An 18,617-nucleotide genomic window follows, 5' to 3' on the forward strand; every position below is an offset into this window, starting at 1 on the left:
CTCAGACCTCCTGGGTTTCTGCGTGGGGTCCTTCCGGTGAGGCCTCGTCGGGGCGCCTGGCACGTGCCCGACGGCAGCTGCACTACAGGAACGAGTGGGCATCATGGAGCGGCTGGTCTGTCTGCTCCCGCAGCTGTGGGGGTGGAGCCTCAGTGCGGACGCGTACCTGCATCACCAGGTAAATAACCCAGCAGAGCAACACGGTTCAGTCTATACGCAAGGGAGAGGAAATTATATTTGTTTCTTTCTTGTTTGATTTGCAAAAGATTTGCAACATCAGCAATAAGTGACAATAAAAGATCTTTGTTCAACCTGACACTACAGCAGCATGTTCATTCACTACATAGTTTCTGTTTGCCACACTTTGTCCCATAAATCTCTTTGTTCTGTGTCCCAGGAACCCGGTGGGTGGACCATGTGCAGGAGACCCCAGACAATACAAGATCTGCAACACCAAGGTCATTTCAGCATAAAGGTTTTTACACTGTATGAGAAACTGACTTTCAATGGAAACATCTTAGAACAATGGCTAATGTTTGCTCCACCAGTTGGTCATAAAGGTGTGTTCGGCGCAGGTGTAGCACCTGAGGATTTTCAAGGTGTGATCTGGAATTTTACTGACAAATTAACCTGCATCTTCATCGCACTGCACCTCACAGTGGTGCTGCAGTCGGGTATCAGACCTGCTATTGTGTCGGAAACATGCTGAGAGGTCAGCGGCGGTGTGTGTGTGTGTGGTGTGTGTGTGTGTGTGTGTGTGTGTGTGTGTGTGTGTGTGTGTGTGGGTAGGTGGGTGGGTGTGTCACTGTTGCTCATATTGATCAAAGGAAAAACACACAGATGGGTTGCAGCGTGTTTAAGCACGCTTGAATGTGTGTGCATGTGGCAGTTTGTACGATGTGTCGACGCCTCTCTCTCTGCAGCACTTCATGATACCAACATGAGGTTTAGACGGCAACAGTTTGGTTCCCATTAACCGTTCTTTTTAGGATGAAGACTCGGTTTCAGGGTTACGAGACTGGGTCAAGGTTAGGGTAAGAACTGAGGTTAGGTATGAAGTTGATATTGTTACGTTTCAGATAAACTTCCGGTGAATGATGGTCCTCACAATCCAATACTACTTCCTCACAGTGTGTGTGTGTGTGTGTGTGTGTGTGTGTGTGTGTGTGTGTGTGTGTGTGTGTGTGTGTGTGTGTGTGTGTGTGTGTGTGTGTGTGTGTGTGCAGGAGTGTCGTCCCGGCTCTGAGGATTTCAGAGAGATGCAGTGTGCTGCCTTCAATGACAGACCGTTAGTGGCGGGAAACTCCTTCAGATGGACGACCTTTCATGGAGGTCAGTGGGACAAATCACCTCTCGCTGCTGAAGACTTGTCGTTTGGAGATACAAGGTTTTCCACAGCAGTGGTATAAACACACACGTGATTTGTCCACTTTAAATCTACAGAGGCATGGAAATACATAATACATAGACATTAAAATAGCATTAAACAACAATAACGACAGATTTGAATAAATGAAAATATTTAAATAACTCATATCAAGATTGCATAAAATCAGGTGAGAAACTTAGGACACCATTTCAAAAGAACTCCTGCGTGAAAAACAAGCAAATGCAAACAAGATTAAAAGGATGTTACTTATGTAATTTATTGGTAAGCTGCAACAAATGTGATTGGATAAAAGATATTCATAGTACTGTACCATGAGAAGTGTAACCAAGTCAGCTTTTCTGGTCCGAAGTCATCTGCAGATGGAGAAGACTTGAGAATCCAGTGCTATCATCACAGTCCAGAACCAGCATGATTCCAATCAAACAAAATATCTAGACCTTTTTTTAAATCATTTCAAATAGTACTATTATTTTTAACTTATTGTTATCTATAACTATAAGCTCATTTGGGATCTCATATAATGATTGTGAAAATTGTCTGCAAACCATTAAAATACAGATGTAAAATATCCAGTTGAGAATGAGAATATTTTTAGCGAATCCCGTTAATGACATAAAGCACCTGAAAAATCACACTGATGCTAAAAATTAAATCCGATGAATAAGACCGGCTCATTGATTTTCATCATTGCCAACAATGACTCACAGAGATATTAATGCTATATAACAACTATATCAGCGGACAAGACTCCAAACTTGAAGTATTAAGTGTTTTATGTGTTTATTTATTTTATTAACTATTAACTATGACCCAGGTCAAGTGTGAGTCAGGTGAATGAAACTTTCCACGCTCTGCCTAACAAACAAAATTCACATTCGGTGCTCAGATCTGAAAATACCAGCTGTGGTAGGGAGTGTGTGTTTTCCTCTGTCTGCCCCACAGTTACTGTGTTGGTAGCAGTCATGTGGTAAATTTCCCATGCTGCCATGACTCCCACGTCTACTATCAGACCTGCTGGGTGTTTAATCTCACCTGTGTTATGAGTTTTCCCCATGACACTCCGCTCCCTCTCCGCTCTCTCCCAGTTTCTCCTGTTCACCTCCTGCCTGTCTCTGTTTGTCAGTCACCTCCCTCCCTGTCCCTTTGCCTTTGCCTATTTTCCCATAATAAACTAATGAGCCACTGACTGGACATCTTCCCTGCCAGGCTCTAACCCCTGTGAACTGAGCTGCCTGGCCCTGGGTCACAACTTCTACTACAACTTTGGCCGTGTGCTCGATGGCACAGCCTGCGACAAGGAGCCTGGAGCGGTGTGTGTCAACGGACGCTGCCTGGTGAGTGGAAACAATATGTGTGTGTGTGTGTGTGTGTGTGTGTGTGCGTGTGTGTGTGTGTGTGTGCGTGTTTTGCCTTCATTTGGTGTTCAGTCATGCTTATTTCAAAAATGGCTTATTATTATTTCTAAATATTTCAAAATAACTTTTTAGTTAAAGCTGGATTAGTGAGTTTTCAGTCTGTAGGGGGCAGAATAACTCCACAACACACAGTCCTGACAGATCATTACATATGCCCACTATTCCCTGAAGTTGTTATGAATAAGACAGTTGCCTATTTGCACATCTACCTGACAGAGTTGTGTTTCTGTCTAATTATTGAAGTATCAATATTCACTCTGGTTTGGTCTCCACCACCGTCTGAGAAAAACAACTGGCTCTTCAGCTGCTAAATGTCCAACTTTCTTCACCAGCTGGTCTCTAACTTTGTCCGTCAGCTGTTTGGTGCTGGGCAGGTAATGGACAGTGGGTTTATTGATGAAACAATATGCCGCCTGCTGCAGCCGGGGGAGACGGTGCTAATGAAACCAAACCACAGTGAAAGTATCCTAGAACAGAAACTATGAGGTAAAAGAGGCTAAAAAGCTTTGCAGTGCTTCAGTGGTTTGTCAGTGACAGCGACACCTTTCACTTTGAGTCTTTTGATTCAGTGATGATAAAAATATATATATTTAAGTTTTTCCTATAAATTTGAGCTTTTCTTTAGCAGCATACACACATACACACCTCCTGATTATTAAGTCTGAAGAATTTCATGTCCATGCAAACCATGGAGGTGCTCCAGCTGTCAGGGGAAACTGAACAGGACCTTTCCTTCTGGGCTTCTTAGCTCCTCCCAGTTTTTAACCTTTGGTTCGATGCAGATTCAAAATGAGTCTGGACTCAGCTGAAGTTTCTCCCTCTCTCTCTCTCTCTCTCTCTCTCTCTCTCCTGTCTTCATTCCCACTCTGTTGTGGTATAAGTGATGTTGACCACTCCGACTGGAGCTCTCTAGAGAAGTGAACTCCATGCTGCGTGTTAGGGCCAGAGTGCACTCATCAGTGTGGACTGCAGCCTTCGGTTAGCATTACAGCTCTGCCCAGCACTCAGTCCACAGTCCACAGTCCAGAGTCCCGCTCCCACACCCAGTCTGTCCCCTCCTCACCCCTCCTCACCCCACCTCACCCCTCTCACCCTCACACAGATGGAAATGAACTTGTGTCCCTCGGGTCCTGCAGCACATGCAGAGTAATGGCATACATACGTAACACTAAGTAGACACATCTGCTTCATGACGGTTCACTCACAGTCATATTAAGTTATTTTTACACAGCTGACAAAGAATGAACTTTGTCCGTGTTTACATATGTCTATATATATGTGTGTGTGTGTATGTGTGTGTGTGTGTGCGCGCGCTAACGTGTGGCATGTGATGTTAATAAGTGGATTTATGAGCCGTGGACTCGGACTGGCCGAGGTCAGAGCTGCACAGGGCCTGGAACAGGAAGCAGATGCAGCCTGCAGCTGGTGTGGACGGCTGCAGGTCACAAACTGAGATCAGACTGCAGAACACACGGCTGGTTTGGACGCAACGTGTATGTGTGTGTGTGTGTGTGTGCGCGCATGTGATTTATTTGTGCAGTCTATGTAGATGCTCTTGCACAGCTAATTTTGCAGCGTTAACAGTTTTGTTTTTGATCGATGTAATTATCTAATGATCTAATTTCATCTTCTGACAATCAATGTAATTGTGAGAAAATAGTGAAAATCATCTGACATCACATGTCGTCAGTGCCCAGGGGACGTCTTCAAATAGTTTGTTTGGTCTGGCAGAGAGACCAGAACCCAGATTTGGTTTTGGTTTTTGATGGTTAACATCGATTTAAAAAAGAAAGAAGAGACTGCAGCCACGCTGGCCGCTCTGTGAGGATGTACTCTGATGATCTCAGGCAGATCACTATGTTAATATACTCACACTAAACAGCTGAGCATGAAGGAAAAATCATTAGTTTTGTGGATATTTGGTCATAAACAAAAGAACTGGACAGATTAAAATGTAAACTTGCTGGTGGCACTCGATGAAAAGTCCTTTTTTTCTGCTGTCCACCCAATAGTTATCAAAATGTCTGACTCAAAACCAAAGAAGTCAACCTCATGGTGGCGCTACAAAGGATCACTAAAGTTATTATGATTCCTCCTCTGGAGCCCATGAATGCCTGCACCTGATTTCAATCCAGTTGTTGTTGAGATATTTCAGTCTGGATCAAAGTGGTTGCTCGACTTAAACTGACTGTTATCAGTTAATATTTGGCTGACCAGTCTATTAATTGAGTAACTGCTTCAGTCTTAGTCCGACCCCATCTAAAAAATGAAAACAGAGGCTGCGTGCCTGTGTGTTTTGTGGTGTTGTGCAGGACCGTGGTGGCTCCCTCATTTGGGCCCTTGTGCACTCTGTTACCTTGTCACCGAGGATTCATTCCTGTTGTGCACACACACAGAGTGGTTTTTTTTTGTGTGTGTCTTTTAAGGGGCTTAGGGGGATGATTATAGGTTCTCTCTAGATTATTGCTCTCTCTTGCCCGGGAACCTCCCCCTTGATTGGTTTGCTCTGCGGAGCGGGAGATGAAGGCCACAGAAGAAAGCGGTCACTGTAATCTTTCCAGCAACAAGATTCTCATCACACCATAAACCATCCGGCTCGTCCTGCGTGCTCTTTGCTTTGGCATTTTAACGTTTACAGAGACATCTCTACGACCTGTCCTCCCTTCTCCAAGCCCTAAACTGCTGTGTTTTTCTCCAAAGTAAATGTTTGTAAGAAGGAGAAATTGACAGAGAGAAGCAAATAAGAGGAGCAGAGAGAGTGGAATGAGTTGAGTCATGGCAGAAGATTTGAGGCGACTGTACAACAAAGAGAAACCAGAAGGGAAAGGTTAGAAGTTGCCAGGGCTCCTGTCAGAAAATGTGTCAACACACTGTCAGGAAACAAGTTTCAGCAGAGACATTCAGCCGGATCAGACTGTTGTTTCCTAAACAGCTGTGTGCTTTGTCGTACAGAAGCCGGGATGCGACTCCATCCTGGGCTCAAAGCAGCAGGAGGACGCCTGCATGGTTTGTGGAGGACACAACACCACCTGTCTGCACCACAAGAACGTGTACCAGAGCAACAGTCTGGAGGCAGGTAGGATACACACACACATTCACACATACACACAGACAATCATCATATTGTCTCCAGGAGGAATCAATTGCAGCAGTTTCAGGCCGACACTCTCTGGGATAATTCCAGGTGCTGTTTCTGTTTTCGCTCCCTAGTGTTATTAGTCAATCAGGATTAGTCAAGAGGTCATTGTTCTCCGATAAAGTAAACATTAACCATGGAAACAGTTTGTGCCAAACCAAAGCATTTGGCTGCCGTCCAGGAGGAAATTCAGCTAACAACAGTTTCTCCAAAATTACAGTTCTTAAACTTTCAGGAAGAACACCGAGTTCCTCAGGCCAAAGAACGACTCTCTGGCTCAACGCCACCAAAACTCTTTCTACCTACAGTGGTACCTGCAGCTCAGAGGTTAATCCAGGGTCTGACTGTTCACAGCAGACATCGACATCTGCAGGGCTTTTCTTTGCTTTGCCCATATAGATAAACATTCAGAGGTAGAAGAAGAACTTTGGATTGGATTAGATAGCGAATGATAAAAATATGATCCTTGTGCTTCTGAATTCATGTGACTTTCATTTTGCTGGGACACGTGCAGTGTAAACCAAAACAAACTGAGCGCAAAAATGCAGCAAAGATAAAATTTGCTCCGTCTTTTACTGCGAGAGAAAATTAACTGTTCAGTGTTCAAGCAGTGGAGGCAAACATCCAGAAAAATAACACTCACAGTTCACTTTCAGTTCAAAGATCTATGCAAGTTAATGTGTACAAGGATGAACAGTAATTTGCAAGGAATTTCTTCACATTTGTCGCAAACATTCACTTGGACTAAAGGAAGAACTGATTAGAGTTTGGTGGTCAAAGGTCAAGGTCACTGTGACCTCACAAAATAAGTCTTTGGCCGTAACTCATGAATTCTTACGCTAATTATGACGCAGTTTAACTCAAATGTGCATAAGGATAAAATGAAGTGATGACATTTCATATCCAAAAGGTCAAAGGTCAACTTCACTGTGACATTATAATGTTCTGCAAAAACACATCTGGCCCTTCAGTGCTGCAGCTCAGGAAGGGGAGATTGTGACCGTATTTCCTGTAACTGGTTGGTGGAGCCACACAACCGCGAGGCGCTGATCCCAGTTACTTAATGCAAAGCACCACATTCGCTCGTAATCTCTGCAGTGGTTTTCTGACAAGAGCTGCTCGGCACCAAGTCACAACATAGAGAAAGTCGAAGGGTTCCTTATTTACACAGTGTTTCCTAACTAATACGCTACTTACTAGCTTGTGAGCATTGAAACACCCACAGCAACAAGCAAGAAATGGCAGAGATGTCACATGGTTTGTTCAGCGGCTTAATGAGACAAAGGGGACAAAAAGTTTTAGATCCTGTGTTGGCCTCTCCTGAGAATTGAACTGAATTGTGAAAGTTACCACATCATGGACACACACATGCACTCACACACACACACACACACACACACACAAACACTCACACGAGCAGATAGAAAGTACCCAACACCTCTGGTGTGCGACTTGGCTCAGTAACACTGGCCTCCTCACACAGCTCTGAGGGCGGGCAGAGTGGAGCTGACAGATGGGAGCAGCGGCCATAATGGCGCAGATTGAGCAAGAAGAAAACAGGCTGATAATGGCCGCTTTGTTTGGGCTCCTCCGCAGCCTTGGGAGGTTTTCTCTCTCCTCCTGCAGCTGCGTTTCCCCACGGAGGGAAAACTGATGGAGGGCAGCGGCACTAAAATCGCTCCTCACAAGGTCAGACGCCGGTGGCCCCGAGCTCATCGCCGCCCGTCTTTGACTCTGACATTTCCTCAGTCACAGTGTTGCGTCTTCATAGAGCTGAAGCCCCGCAGATGAACCCTGTGCATAGCTTCTCTTTGAAACGGGTAAGCAGGAGCGACCGGAGTTACACGCTCTTCACAGGCCGTGATGAATGGAGTTCATCCTGGAGCTGCTTTTCACTCCAGAACAGCAGGAGAACATTAGAACAGCAGGAGAACATTAGAACAGCAGGAGAACATTAGAACAGCAGGAGAACCACAGAGCTTCTCCTGCCTTCTTTTTGTTTTGGCTCAGAATTGAAATATCACTCTATAATCTACGGTCGTGATCCAGCTCATTCATAAATCATGTCTCTTTGTGCTTGTGAAGCACTTCTTTCAAACATCAATCGCAGTTAATCATTAATGACGTCACTGATTCTGATCGTTTTATAATGACAGACAATCATCAACCAAGATACAACCTGCCAAGACCTCTTCAAAAGACCATAACTGTATCTGATTATTAATCCATATTATTTGTGTGTTACTGATTACCTATCAGTTACTCATTGCTGAAAATGGCAGATGCTAATTTAATGTGCTATTTGAAGATTAACCCTGAATATAATGTGCATAGTACAAAGGCCTGCAGCAATCTATATTGTTGAGTCACCAAACTGTAAAATTCAGAAACGTGCAGCGTTGCTCAGTGCGACAACAAAGTGAAAGACACAAGAATGGCATTAAACACAAATGAAACGGACACAACAGAGAGTATGATGAAGAAAAGAAAAAAAACATTTGCATTGGTAAAAATACCGTATGTTAGAGGACAGGACATAAATCACCAGACTATGAGTAATAAACACCAGGTGCTGCAAGTCATGTTGGATCTGTCTGGTTGCACATCTGCATGAGCAGACGTGTCCAGTTGTGTCTTTACACTGTTTTCTACAGTCGTGACAATAAACCTCTTTAATATATGTGTCTACATTCAGTATGTCCTACATTCTCTCAGGGTGTTGCTGGTGCATGTTAATTGTATCTTGTGGATGTGTGAGGTGTAATTGACATGCAGTCATTCAAGTAAGCACATGAACAGTTTGGGTGGTGTATGGGGAGAAAGAAAAGATTTCACCTCAGGTGATTCCATGATTATTATTTACATGATGCAAAATCATAAGCTCCAAAATAAGATATTGTGAGGTTGTCCAGGGATGATTCGGCCCTGATCTGCTACCTGCTGGATCTACTTTAATCCTCCAGGTTCACACAAAGTTTGCAGGCAGGTCTGTGAATGTGTGTGTTTTGTTGCAGCTGTTGTCTGTGCATGTGTGGTAAAAAGCAAGTTTCATGTTGTAGTCAATCTTCAATTCAGCTCCTCACAGTTGATGTTTAGCAGCGCTTCTTGTCAGAGTCACAATCTCTACACTCCAATGTGAATTTAAATGCCCCTCTAACATCAAAGATGTTTTTATTTTGGAACATTTACATGACTTCTCATTGTGTTTGACCTCTCAGTTACTTTAAGTCACATCCCAGCACACCACTGTAAACTGAACGCTGGCGTACATCCAGTATCATCACCGCAATGCACCAGCCAGTCTGAAGGGATCAGTGTGTGACTTAACTTTTAATGTTCACCTTCATTTAGATTCAAATCACTGGAATTTTAAAAGCTTCTCTTTTCTTGGCCTCATTTTATGTTGTTGTAAAGCTGCTCTAAGAGCAGGGCTCGTGTCCCTGCTTGTAAAAAAACAGATTTTTCCTTTGATCGTGTGAAGTAATAAAAAAAAGGAGGGGGGGGAATAAAATTAGAACCAAGCCTCTAACTGAGTGTCTCTGTTGGCCAGCCGGACCCTTTGGATACAACGAAGTGGCCATGATACCAGCTGGAGCCACTCACATCCGAGTCACAGATAACAGCAGGAATTATCTGGGTAAGATTCATCCTGTCACACACACACACACACACACACACACACACACACACACACACAGTTTTACGCTTTACACTGAGGAACTCACTTCACTGGCTCCATCTCTGCAGCCACTTTAAATTAAAGCCGAGACTTTCAGTGACTTCCTCTCCCCAGAGACAGGAGGGACTCAGCACTCCCATCTGGTCTCTGGACCTGCTGTGTGTTTTCCAGGCAACATAATAACCAAGGGCGTCTATTCTCATCCTTGTTTATGAGACTAAAATAAAACAGGCGCCAAAATGGCACACGCTGCGGTCTTGAGCGGGACGCCCGTAAAGGCTTTATCTGACCACTGGGCAAGGCAGGTGAAGGTACTTGATTCCATCTCATGTCATGGAAAATCTCTCTCCCTGCGCTGCCATATATAGCCAACTGGCATATTTCTGCCTCTGACAGCTTTTACCTCAACGTGACCCACTGATATGATGAAGAGCTAATTTCACTCACTTCTCAACACTGAATAACACCAAACTTTTCCATCTTCTCCCCTCGCCCAGCTCTCCAGAACGGTCGCTCCCAGTTTGTGATCAACGGTAACTGGAAGATCAGTATTCCAGGTGAATACAATATAGCCGGGACCAAGCTGCTGTACCGGCGCTCAGCAGACACCTGGGAGAGCTTCGAGGTGACGGGACCCACCAAGGAAGACCTCCATCTAATGGTGAGAGTCCCAGAGGACGCTGGAACACGACAGCTCGGCCGCCGTTGCCATCTTGTCCCAGAAACCAGATAAAAATCCTCACATTTAACAGAGTTTCTGAACTTTGACTTCATCATAAAGCAAAGGCTGCACAGTCAACCACATTGCGCAATATGCTGTTAACTTTAAGTTATTCGAGCATTTCACCAGGTTTGAATAAGTAATTGATTGTTTCCGTTCAGGCTCCATGCAGGTATTTCACAAACAGACCAGGCAGCTGCTAACCATTGCTTCCCTCTGACATCGTGTAAGGACGTTGGTCTGTGTGTCCTATGAAGTATGAATACAGCAGCAATCATGACTTCCTCCTGGAGGACTGTTACTCTGGTTTATTGCCTGAAATTCATCCTAGTTCTTCTTTGATCCCTAATCTTTATGGTAAAGACAACTTTTGGGACAACAAGCCCAAAAAGCAATTGATGTGTCTTTCATTTAGTTGCCATGCCTTGTTGTTCATCGCTCACTTAATTTAGTTAGCCAGGGGCAGTCACCCTCTTTATAACTCAAAGAAAATAGTTCAATCAAGATCTGATCCTGTCTTTACTGAACTCCACTGTGTGTTGTACTCCTCAGCAAATACATATTTGGGCACACATTGGTGCAAATGACTTGTGAGTTCTGACACAGAGCTAAGAAAAGTTGTTCGAAAAGTTAAGTGTGAACACAACATTCAGCTAACCGCAGCAACAGCAGCAGGTCACGTCAGCTGTACTGACCAAAATCTCTCCTTGGGTTTGTGTTTTCTCTTCAAGCTGGTTTACTTGACCATAGATGGTCTAAGAGGGAAAAGAGGTATCACTCTGTAATACTGCAGTACAATCTTTGTAGTTCACCAACAGAGTGATGCGTCATTGGCTGATCGCATCAGGTCAGTGTCAGGATCTCGGACCTGGACCTTGTGGTGATATTGTTTTAGCAGCTAAAAAAGGTTCATGTGTCCATGAAGCCAATAAAGATGTTTCCATGCCGTCCTTGTGTGCAGGTGCTGGCCACAGACAGTAACTCAGGCATCGAGTACGAGTACTGGCTGCCACCAGACCAGTACGCCCTCTACCATGGGAGGAGGAGTCCACTGCGTCAGGCTCACCACACCGCCAGCTACCTGCCCTGGGATCAGCCCACCACTACAACCACCACCGCCACCACCACCACCACCACCCGGCCTCCTCCAGTCACCACCCAACCCCACTGGTGTAAGACCTGCTCTCCCCAGAATCTAAGCTAGAAATATCATCAGTGGTTTTTGTAGTTTTTTGTTTTTGTGGAGTTTCCTTTGACATGGTTTAGGTAGATATGGACTGAAGTTTAATTTCCTTTCCAACTAGAGTCGGCTTTATTGCCTGTACATGAGTAACCTTTGACCCCAAGTCTGCAGCAGCACAAGTGTGATATTTTCAAATGAATTGGAGGACGTATTAGAACTCGGTCAGGATTGTGTTTCTGATACATCGATCCCTGCACACCCTCACATGTGTTTCCATGTCGTACAAGTAGTAATTATTAGTATGTAAACTGAATAAAGCAAACAATCGCAACGAACCGACAGGAGAACAAGGGAGATGTCAATCAATCACAGTTTGTTAAAAACGATTCATCTTCAGGTCACATTTGATTCATAAGCTGCAGAGGAATGAAGCTGGATGATGAGCCTGCAGTGCATGTGTGCTGAATCTCTCCCTGCCGCCTTAAATGCTGATGGAAATCTGCACGCAGCCCGAGGACTTGTGCTTTCTGTCAGAGTCCATCCAGTGCTGTAATAAATCTAAGTAGCCTCTCTGGAAACGTTTTCCAGCTGATGGATCTGAGCCAAAACAGAACTCTTATTGTTGCCAGGAATGGTGTGTTGACTGTTTGTTAGGTTACAAGGTGAGATTTCCCATCACAGAGTTTGGTTTGTTTTGAGCAGGATGAGGTTAGAAAGTGTGAAAAAGTAGGAAGCGTATGAGGAATCCTTGCAGGGTTTTGTATTTTATGTTTGTGATAAAGAACATTTGTTTCTTGATGCCATTTTCACGTGAAATTGGGCTGTTTACACGCCGCAGGCATTTTGCAAGAGGTCTCATGTTTCATTACAATCAGATCCGTGTATCCACACAAAGAAACCGCTGTGCCACACACTAAGCTGCAGTGTGCCAAATCAAAATGAGCCACAGCAAACGTGGCCAAACTAACTGATGCATTTCAGGGCAAAATGATGTGTTTACATTCAATGTAGGTTAGACGTGATCACATGAATAAAGTACCATCATCACAAATTTAGAGACCCTCTGTATTTTTGCATCAGTTTTGCAGTGTCTCTTTTGATATTACTTATATGTTAATGACTAACAACATTTTTTTAACATTAAAATAATAAATAATAATATATACACAAATAATAAGTTCTGAACCATTTAAAAACCGTTGTTGACCGTGGGTGTGTGATTTTGTGTTCACTAGTTTTACGGCCTGTGAAGCCGCCGCGCCAGTCAGGCCACCACAACCGCCGCCAGCGCCCTCACCAGCCCATCCTGCCCCGCCTGGAGCGGGAGGAGAACCACAGAAATCTCCTGCCTCAGCCTCCACCTGGACGTACGTTCACCACCAGATTTTCTGATTTACATGTTGTAGCTTAGCTGGCTATGTATTCTCGAGTCAACCTGGGTTTTGGTCAGACTTTGGAAAGTGAAACGTGATCACGTCCACGACAGGACTTGGATGATGACTAGATGATGCAGCTTCTGATGGTCAGAAGCTCTGCAGGCTAATTAAGACATTCATTTTCTACTTCAGAAATGAATAAAGAAAGGGAGGGTGTAGATAAGACACTTCTGGAGTTGTTAGAAGGCTCCTTTGATGGTTCTTTGCTCAATGCCTTCTCACTTAACTCAAAAGGCAAGCGAGCGAGTTTCTTAACATGTTGACGTATTTCTATAAGGTCCAGATTTATATCATGTCCACACCTGTCAGCTTATTTCTGCTTTTTACTCTTCAGGATATTGTGGAAAATGTCAGCGTGTTAAAGGTCGAAGGGAACGCCAGAGACAGTATTGTCAGAAGGACTTTGGTGAGTCTGAATCTTGTAGCTTTGCTGTTTTTAAATAGCTTGTGACAGAAGTTTGACATGTCTGTTGAAATATTTGTGTTAGTGTTCCGGGGCAGAGTCCTTGGGAAGCTGTACAGAGGCGAAGAGACGCGCTACGATATCCAGATCATCCACACCTACCGGAACCGCTTCCGTCTGGAGCACCGGGAGTTCCTGTGGGTCCCTAATGTGTGTGACTGCCCTCAGCTGGAGGAAGGGAAACAGTATATACTGATGGTGCGTCGTCACATTAACTACGAGCACACGCTGAACCGCATCCTGCTGGAGGAGGAGAGCTACGTGGTGCCATACAGACCCAGAGAGGACGAGCTGCTGCGACCGCTCGAAAGACTCTGCAGCAACAGAGGACCCAAACATCCGGCAGAGCTGAGGCGATGAGTGTGAAGACAAACTTTGTGTGTGTGTGTGTGTGTGTGTGTGAGTGTGAGTGAGTGTGTGAAAGTCAGAGAATGATGCTCATGCTGAAGCTTTATTCACCGCCAGTGTTTCATTTCTGGACCTTCAAAACATCAGCGGACTCCAAAGCCTGATGATTTCCAGAGTGGTGTCACTGGACAGAGATGAAAGTTGGATTCAACCTCATTTGAAACTCGCCACATTGAGAAACCAAAAAGACTCATGTTTATTTAAAAGCCTGACCAGCTTACTGTACCGTATAGAGCACTTTAGGTGGACGATTGTGCCCACCTTTAAACACATACCAAAGAGAAGAATATTTACTGAAATGGCCTTTTTGTTATTGCTGATTTTCCACAGCTGTCATTTAATTTTTTTTCATATTATTGTATTTGTGTGTGTGTAAACTTAAAAGAAAAATTCACCTCAGAACACAGAAACAGCTACTTAAATACCCTCAAACACAAATTTGTCCCTTGCTTCTTTCTGGGAATGAATCATGTGTTCGGACTAATCCAGATGTTTCCAGCAGCTCAGTAAAGTTTGTATCGCAGCAAATGCTTGTGCGATATAAAATATGAGTGAGGTTGTCTGAACACACAGTGAACACACTGCCTGCGTTGTGTATGCGTGGTGGCTGCTGTCGCTTCTGCGGAGAAACACACTGTGTCTGTGTTCACACCGGCTGCGTCACAGCTGCTGCAGTTCTGTCTCTTTACATTGAGTTCGCAGGTTACATGAATGTTGGATTTCTTTTCATTGTTAGTTAATTTCTGATTTATTTTTGGCAGAAAATGTAAGTAAAATATCAGTGCCTCCACATGCAGCTACTAAAATGGTTAAAAAATATATTCATATTTCTTCATGTCTGTGTCATATTCAGATTCAGACATAGACAACTATAGTGGAAGTTGTCAGTTTTATGTAACATCAACAAATCTTTCCTCTGCTCATTTTTGCTAGGAGACACGTGTCATATCGTGAAAAATAGGCAAGATGCAGAATCTCTAGATCATGTGATGCTGCTGCAAGGCATGTGTCAACTCTAACCTGTTAACATGGCCACCGAAATGAAAACAAAGGCGTTCTGCAGCCGCGACGCACACACCACGCAGCCAGTGTGTTCCTGACCTGAGATTCCACTGTTTGTGTTGAGGACGTAATTCAATGTGAGTAATCTTTTTGAAATGGGAAGAATTTTCAGCTTCAGAACTCTGTTTCTCCACTACAGCCACAGAAAAACAAAATGCAATGCAGATTCCACCTTTAACAATGTTAACGGAGTCTAACTCTGCTACCACTTATTTTCCACCTTTAAACAGAAGCTGCATGTAACTACTAATTAGATTATTAAAATGTTTAGATTTGCTACAAAATGTGGAATCACAAAATACTGAACATCATACAGTGACGTTCAGCTGCATGACCGGTTCTGAAGGTGGATTTTTCTTTTAGCTTTCACTCCAGATATCTAACAACATATCGCTTCACAATGTATTTATGTATAAAAAAATAAGCTTAAATCATAACACTTTACTCTTGCGTCACTCGTTTAATGTCTTTCACAGTGTTTCGTTTTTTATAGTGTTTTAAATCAGGTCTGCTTTGTGATACTTTACATGAAAGACAATATGAAATATACAGTATTTTATTGTGTGGCACCGATTAGCTGCAAATATACTAAAACATAATTGTTTTTTGTTTTTATTTTTGGAGAAAATTTGCAGCCGTCTGTCAGTAGTTTGTGCCCTTTGTTATGCATTTGAAACCTCATCTACATGTGCCAAGAGTTTCTTTGTACATCTGTCCATGTGGTGTATGGATGATAATGACCCACTTTCTTGATATAAAATCATTATAGAAGTTAAAAAAAAGCAACCGTTGCAACATAATTTGGATGTAATGTAGTAGTGATTTTTGCTCTTGAACGCACAGCACAAAGGTGAACAAACCAAGCATGAGACCAGCAGCGTTTGTAAGAAAACAATGTATTTACAAAAATGCTTTACATCTACAACAAAGGAAACACTGCTCTAAACTACAGATAATATAACTGTATATATATATATGTGTATATACATATACATATATATATTTTCTTATTTTCTTATTTTTTTTGTTTGGACTGAGCCAGCCGCTCATTAACCGTAAAGAAGTCATCACAGACACTCAGCTCAGTTTCCCTTCAGTCGAGGGGAGAGATGGAGAACTCGTTCACAGTTTTCCATCATCAGCAGTAACCTTTCGGGGAAGAGGGGGTATTTTTTTTAGATTCATAACATAGCTCACCTCAGCGTCTTGGAGACACGACTACTTCATCTGAAGGCATGAGACAGAAATCTTCTGTCCCTTCTGGAATTCAGATTTTATTTTTTATTTTTTATTTTTTTAGCACTCCTGGTTTCAAATTGAGTATCAAATGCATAAAATATAATGTAAACAATCACAGTTCACTCTATTATTAATGGATTTAGAAGTGAATGATGTACTGTAAAGCAACATACTTGCTCCTCATTATAAGTCAAATGCAAACAAATTTTTTGCCCCAATTAAACAAGCAACAATTAAACAAATCTATTATGTTGAACTTTGAAGAGCACCATACATTTCAGTGTAGCTGCCTCTCAGTCGCTCTTCTGTCACTGAGCGTTTAAAAATCAATCTTGTGAAACGATGCAGAGAAAACACTGACAGAGAATCTGTTCATCATCTGATCTTTGGACATTTCAGGTTTTATGTAAATGCATGAACAAATTTCTCTTTAGCTTGAATGTGGAATGAAGAACCAGTCCAGGAGTGGCCTCTTTGACAGGTTGACACAGTTCATAATTGAAGGAGTGCTTGGCTCTGTTTGGACTATTTCTGGTGTGTAACTGTTCACACTAAATGAAATAGTTCATGCTGTTAATCTCTGTAATTCCACTGTGACTTTTCCATTCATTGTCATGACAGCAGCTGATTTCAGCTTCAGGTTTTGTACTAATTTACAGAAGTGATAAAAAAATATCATTATAACACTGGAGAGAAAAGTGCTTAATAGATGTTCAAGCAATAGTTACACATTCTGCCTATTCATTTTTCTGATGAGAGTAAGACTGACACTCTCATGTCTGTGCATTAAAGGGGTTATACGTAAGTTTTCTTTGCTGCTGAATGTGGTTTCTTGTCAGGAGCGGGTAGTGGTGATGGTGGCTTAACAAAAGCTTCAGCCAGATTACAAGAAAATACAGCCTCTCTCTCAGCACTACTTCTTCAGGGCAGCCTGGACGCTACAGTGACTCGGTATTGGAAAGTGATGAGGCGGGCCAACCGGGCTCAGGTTAGCTGGTTAGCATGCTATCTTCAGTAGAAGAAAAGAGGTGATAGAAATAAACGCTAAACAAGAAAGTTGCTTTCCGCCACTAGAGACAGCTGTTCTAGACTGGTAAGTAAATGTAACATTGGCTACATAGCAATAGCCAAAACTTGCATATATCAGCCTAGCTGGTTAGCTTTAACTTAGTATAAAGACTGAAAAAACTGAGGGTACAGCTCACCTGGCTCTGTCCCTCTGAAGCTTCATCATTAACATGTTATATCTCCTTTGTTTAATCTGTCCACAAACAGAAATGTAAAATCAACAGGTGCCATTCCTCTCCAGGTGCAATGTATTTCCCAAAACATTTAACTTTTTTGAAGATTGTACTGTAACTTGGTAACTGAATTTGATTGCAAGATGGGTCACCAATTATATTGACTTTTAAGTTGTGAAAATAAAAAATAAATAAAAGATGATATAAAAACTTAAAATGGAGAGAAATCTAAAGTTCTGCTTCCAACCGAACACTTCACACACTGATTTCACAGATGGAACTACAGAGAAAACGTCTGTTATGATGTTTGGTTGAAATGACCTGCCTAAATATTTTCAGTTCACTTCTTCAATTATAGATGTTATTGACTAGAACCAGCTATGGTATTTGTTTGACCTTGCACTTGGTTCTCTGTTCCAGCATTGAGAAAGATTTGTTCATGATCACAACCGTCCACTGCCAAAGATAAGAGGACTTTGTTTTTCAGGGCAGAAAAAAAAGTAATTAGGACGTGTGCTTCTGTAGCAACATTACAGCAAATATCTAGAATTCCTCCTCTGTTACAATATTAAAAGTCTAAATACAGCCAAAAATTGAAAATAACACTAAAATGAAACAGTAGAAATTCATAAATTTATCCAACTTTACACCGACTTACTGTAATTCCCACATTAAAGAGAGTGAGCGTTCACTCCTTCAAATCCCTTTGGCAATTCATACTGTAAATGTGTTTCCAAACCACAGTCAAGTCCTTGTTAGTGGTTTAATTTTATGTTGTGCCTGTGACATCAGGGCTTCACCAAGTTCTTCACGTATCAACAGGGCGCTAAGCCTCCTGATTGGTCCTTCTCACAGGACTGTGAGTCTTTGACCTCTGACCGCTGTGACCTCTATTCCTGAAAATCCCCTCCTGCGGGGCACCACGAGGAGGCTCGGAGTCATCTGACCTCTCGCCCACGTCTCGCCACGTCCGCCTCCCTCCTGCCCGGCCCCTCACAGAGGCTGTCAGACGCTGACAGTGACGTGACGGGAGGATGCTGAGCGGCGTTTGATACGTGAGCGGCGAGGTCTGGATTCAGACTGACAGCTGCACAGAGGGCCCAGCAGCAGCCAGAGGTAGAGGATCACACAGGCCCAGCAGGACGACATCTTCACCCAGAAGGTAGACCAGCTGCCGTGGGTGAAGGTGGTCTCCAACACTGCCGACTCATAGCTGGAAGAGGACAACACAGTTTAACTCCGCC

At 43.1% G+C, this 18,617-nt stretch overlaps 2 protein-coding genes across 2 annotated transcripts in view; one reads left to right on the forward strand and one right to left on the reverse strand.

The window, feature by feature from the left end:
* Positions 1-16,937, forward strand: part of adamtsl5 (ADAMTS like 5) — a 31,747-nt gene extending 14,810 nt beyond the window's left edge. Inside the window, exons 3-13 of the mRNA XM_056372400.1 lie at positions 6-178; positions 398-458; positions 1,227-1,332; positions 2,597-2,724; positions 5,758-5,881; positions 9,492-9,578; positions 10,118-10,281; positions 11,303-11,513; positions 12,760-12,891; positions 13,295-13,366; positions 13,449-16,937. Coding sequence (XP_056228375.1) covers positions 6-178; positions 398-458; positions 1,227-1,332; positions 2,597-2,724; positions 5,758-5,881; positions 9,492-9,578; positions 10,118-10,281; positions 11,303-11,513; positions 12,760-12,891; positions 13,295-13,366; positions 13,449-13,783 — 1,593 coding nt within the window. The 3' untranslated portion in view covers positions 13,784-16,937. The remainder of the gene's footprint in view (positions 1-5; positions 179-397; positions 459-1,226; positions 1,333-2,596; positions 2,725-5,757; positions 5,882-9,491; positions 9,579-10,117; positions 10,282-11,302; positions 11,514-12,759; positions 12,892-13,294; positions 13,367-13,448) is intronic.
* Positions 16,166-18,617, reverse strand: part of serinc4 (serine incorporator 4) — a 40,656-nt gene continuing 38,204 nt past the window's right edge. The window contains exon 11 of the mRNA XM_056372411.1: positions 16,166-18,586. Coding sequence (XP_056228386.1) covers positions 18,379-18,586 — 208 coding nt within the window. The 3' untranslated portion in view covers positions 16,166-18,378. The remainder of the gene's footprint in view (positions 18,587-18,617) is intronic.

The sequence above is a fragment of the Seriola aureovittata genome, chromosome 1 (genome assembly GCF_021018895.1).
Source record: "Seriola aureovittata isolate HTS-2021-v1 ecotype China chromosome 1, ASM2101889v1, whole genome shotgun sequence".
Taxonomy (NCBI): domain Eukaryota; kingdom Metazoa; phylum Chordata; class Actinopteri; order Carangiformes; family Carangidae; genus Seriola; species Seriola aureovittata.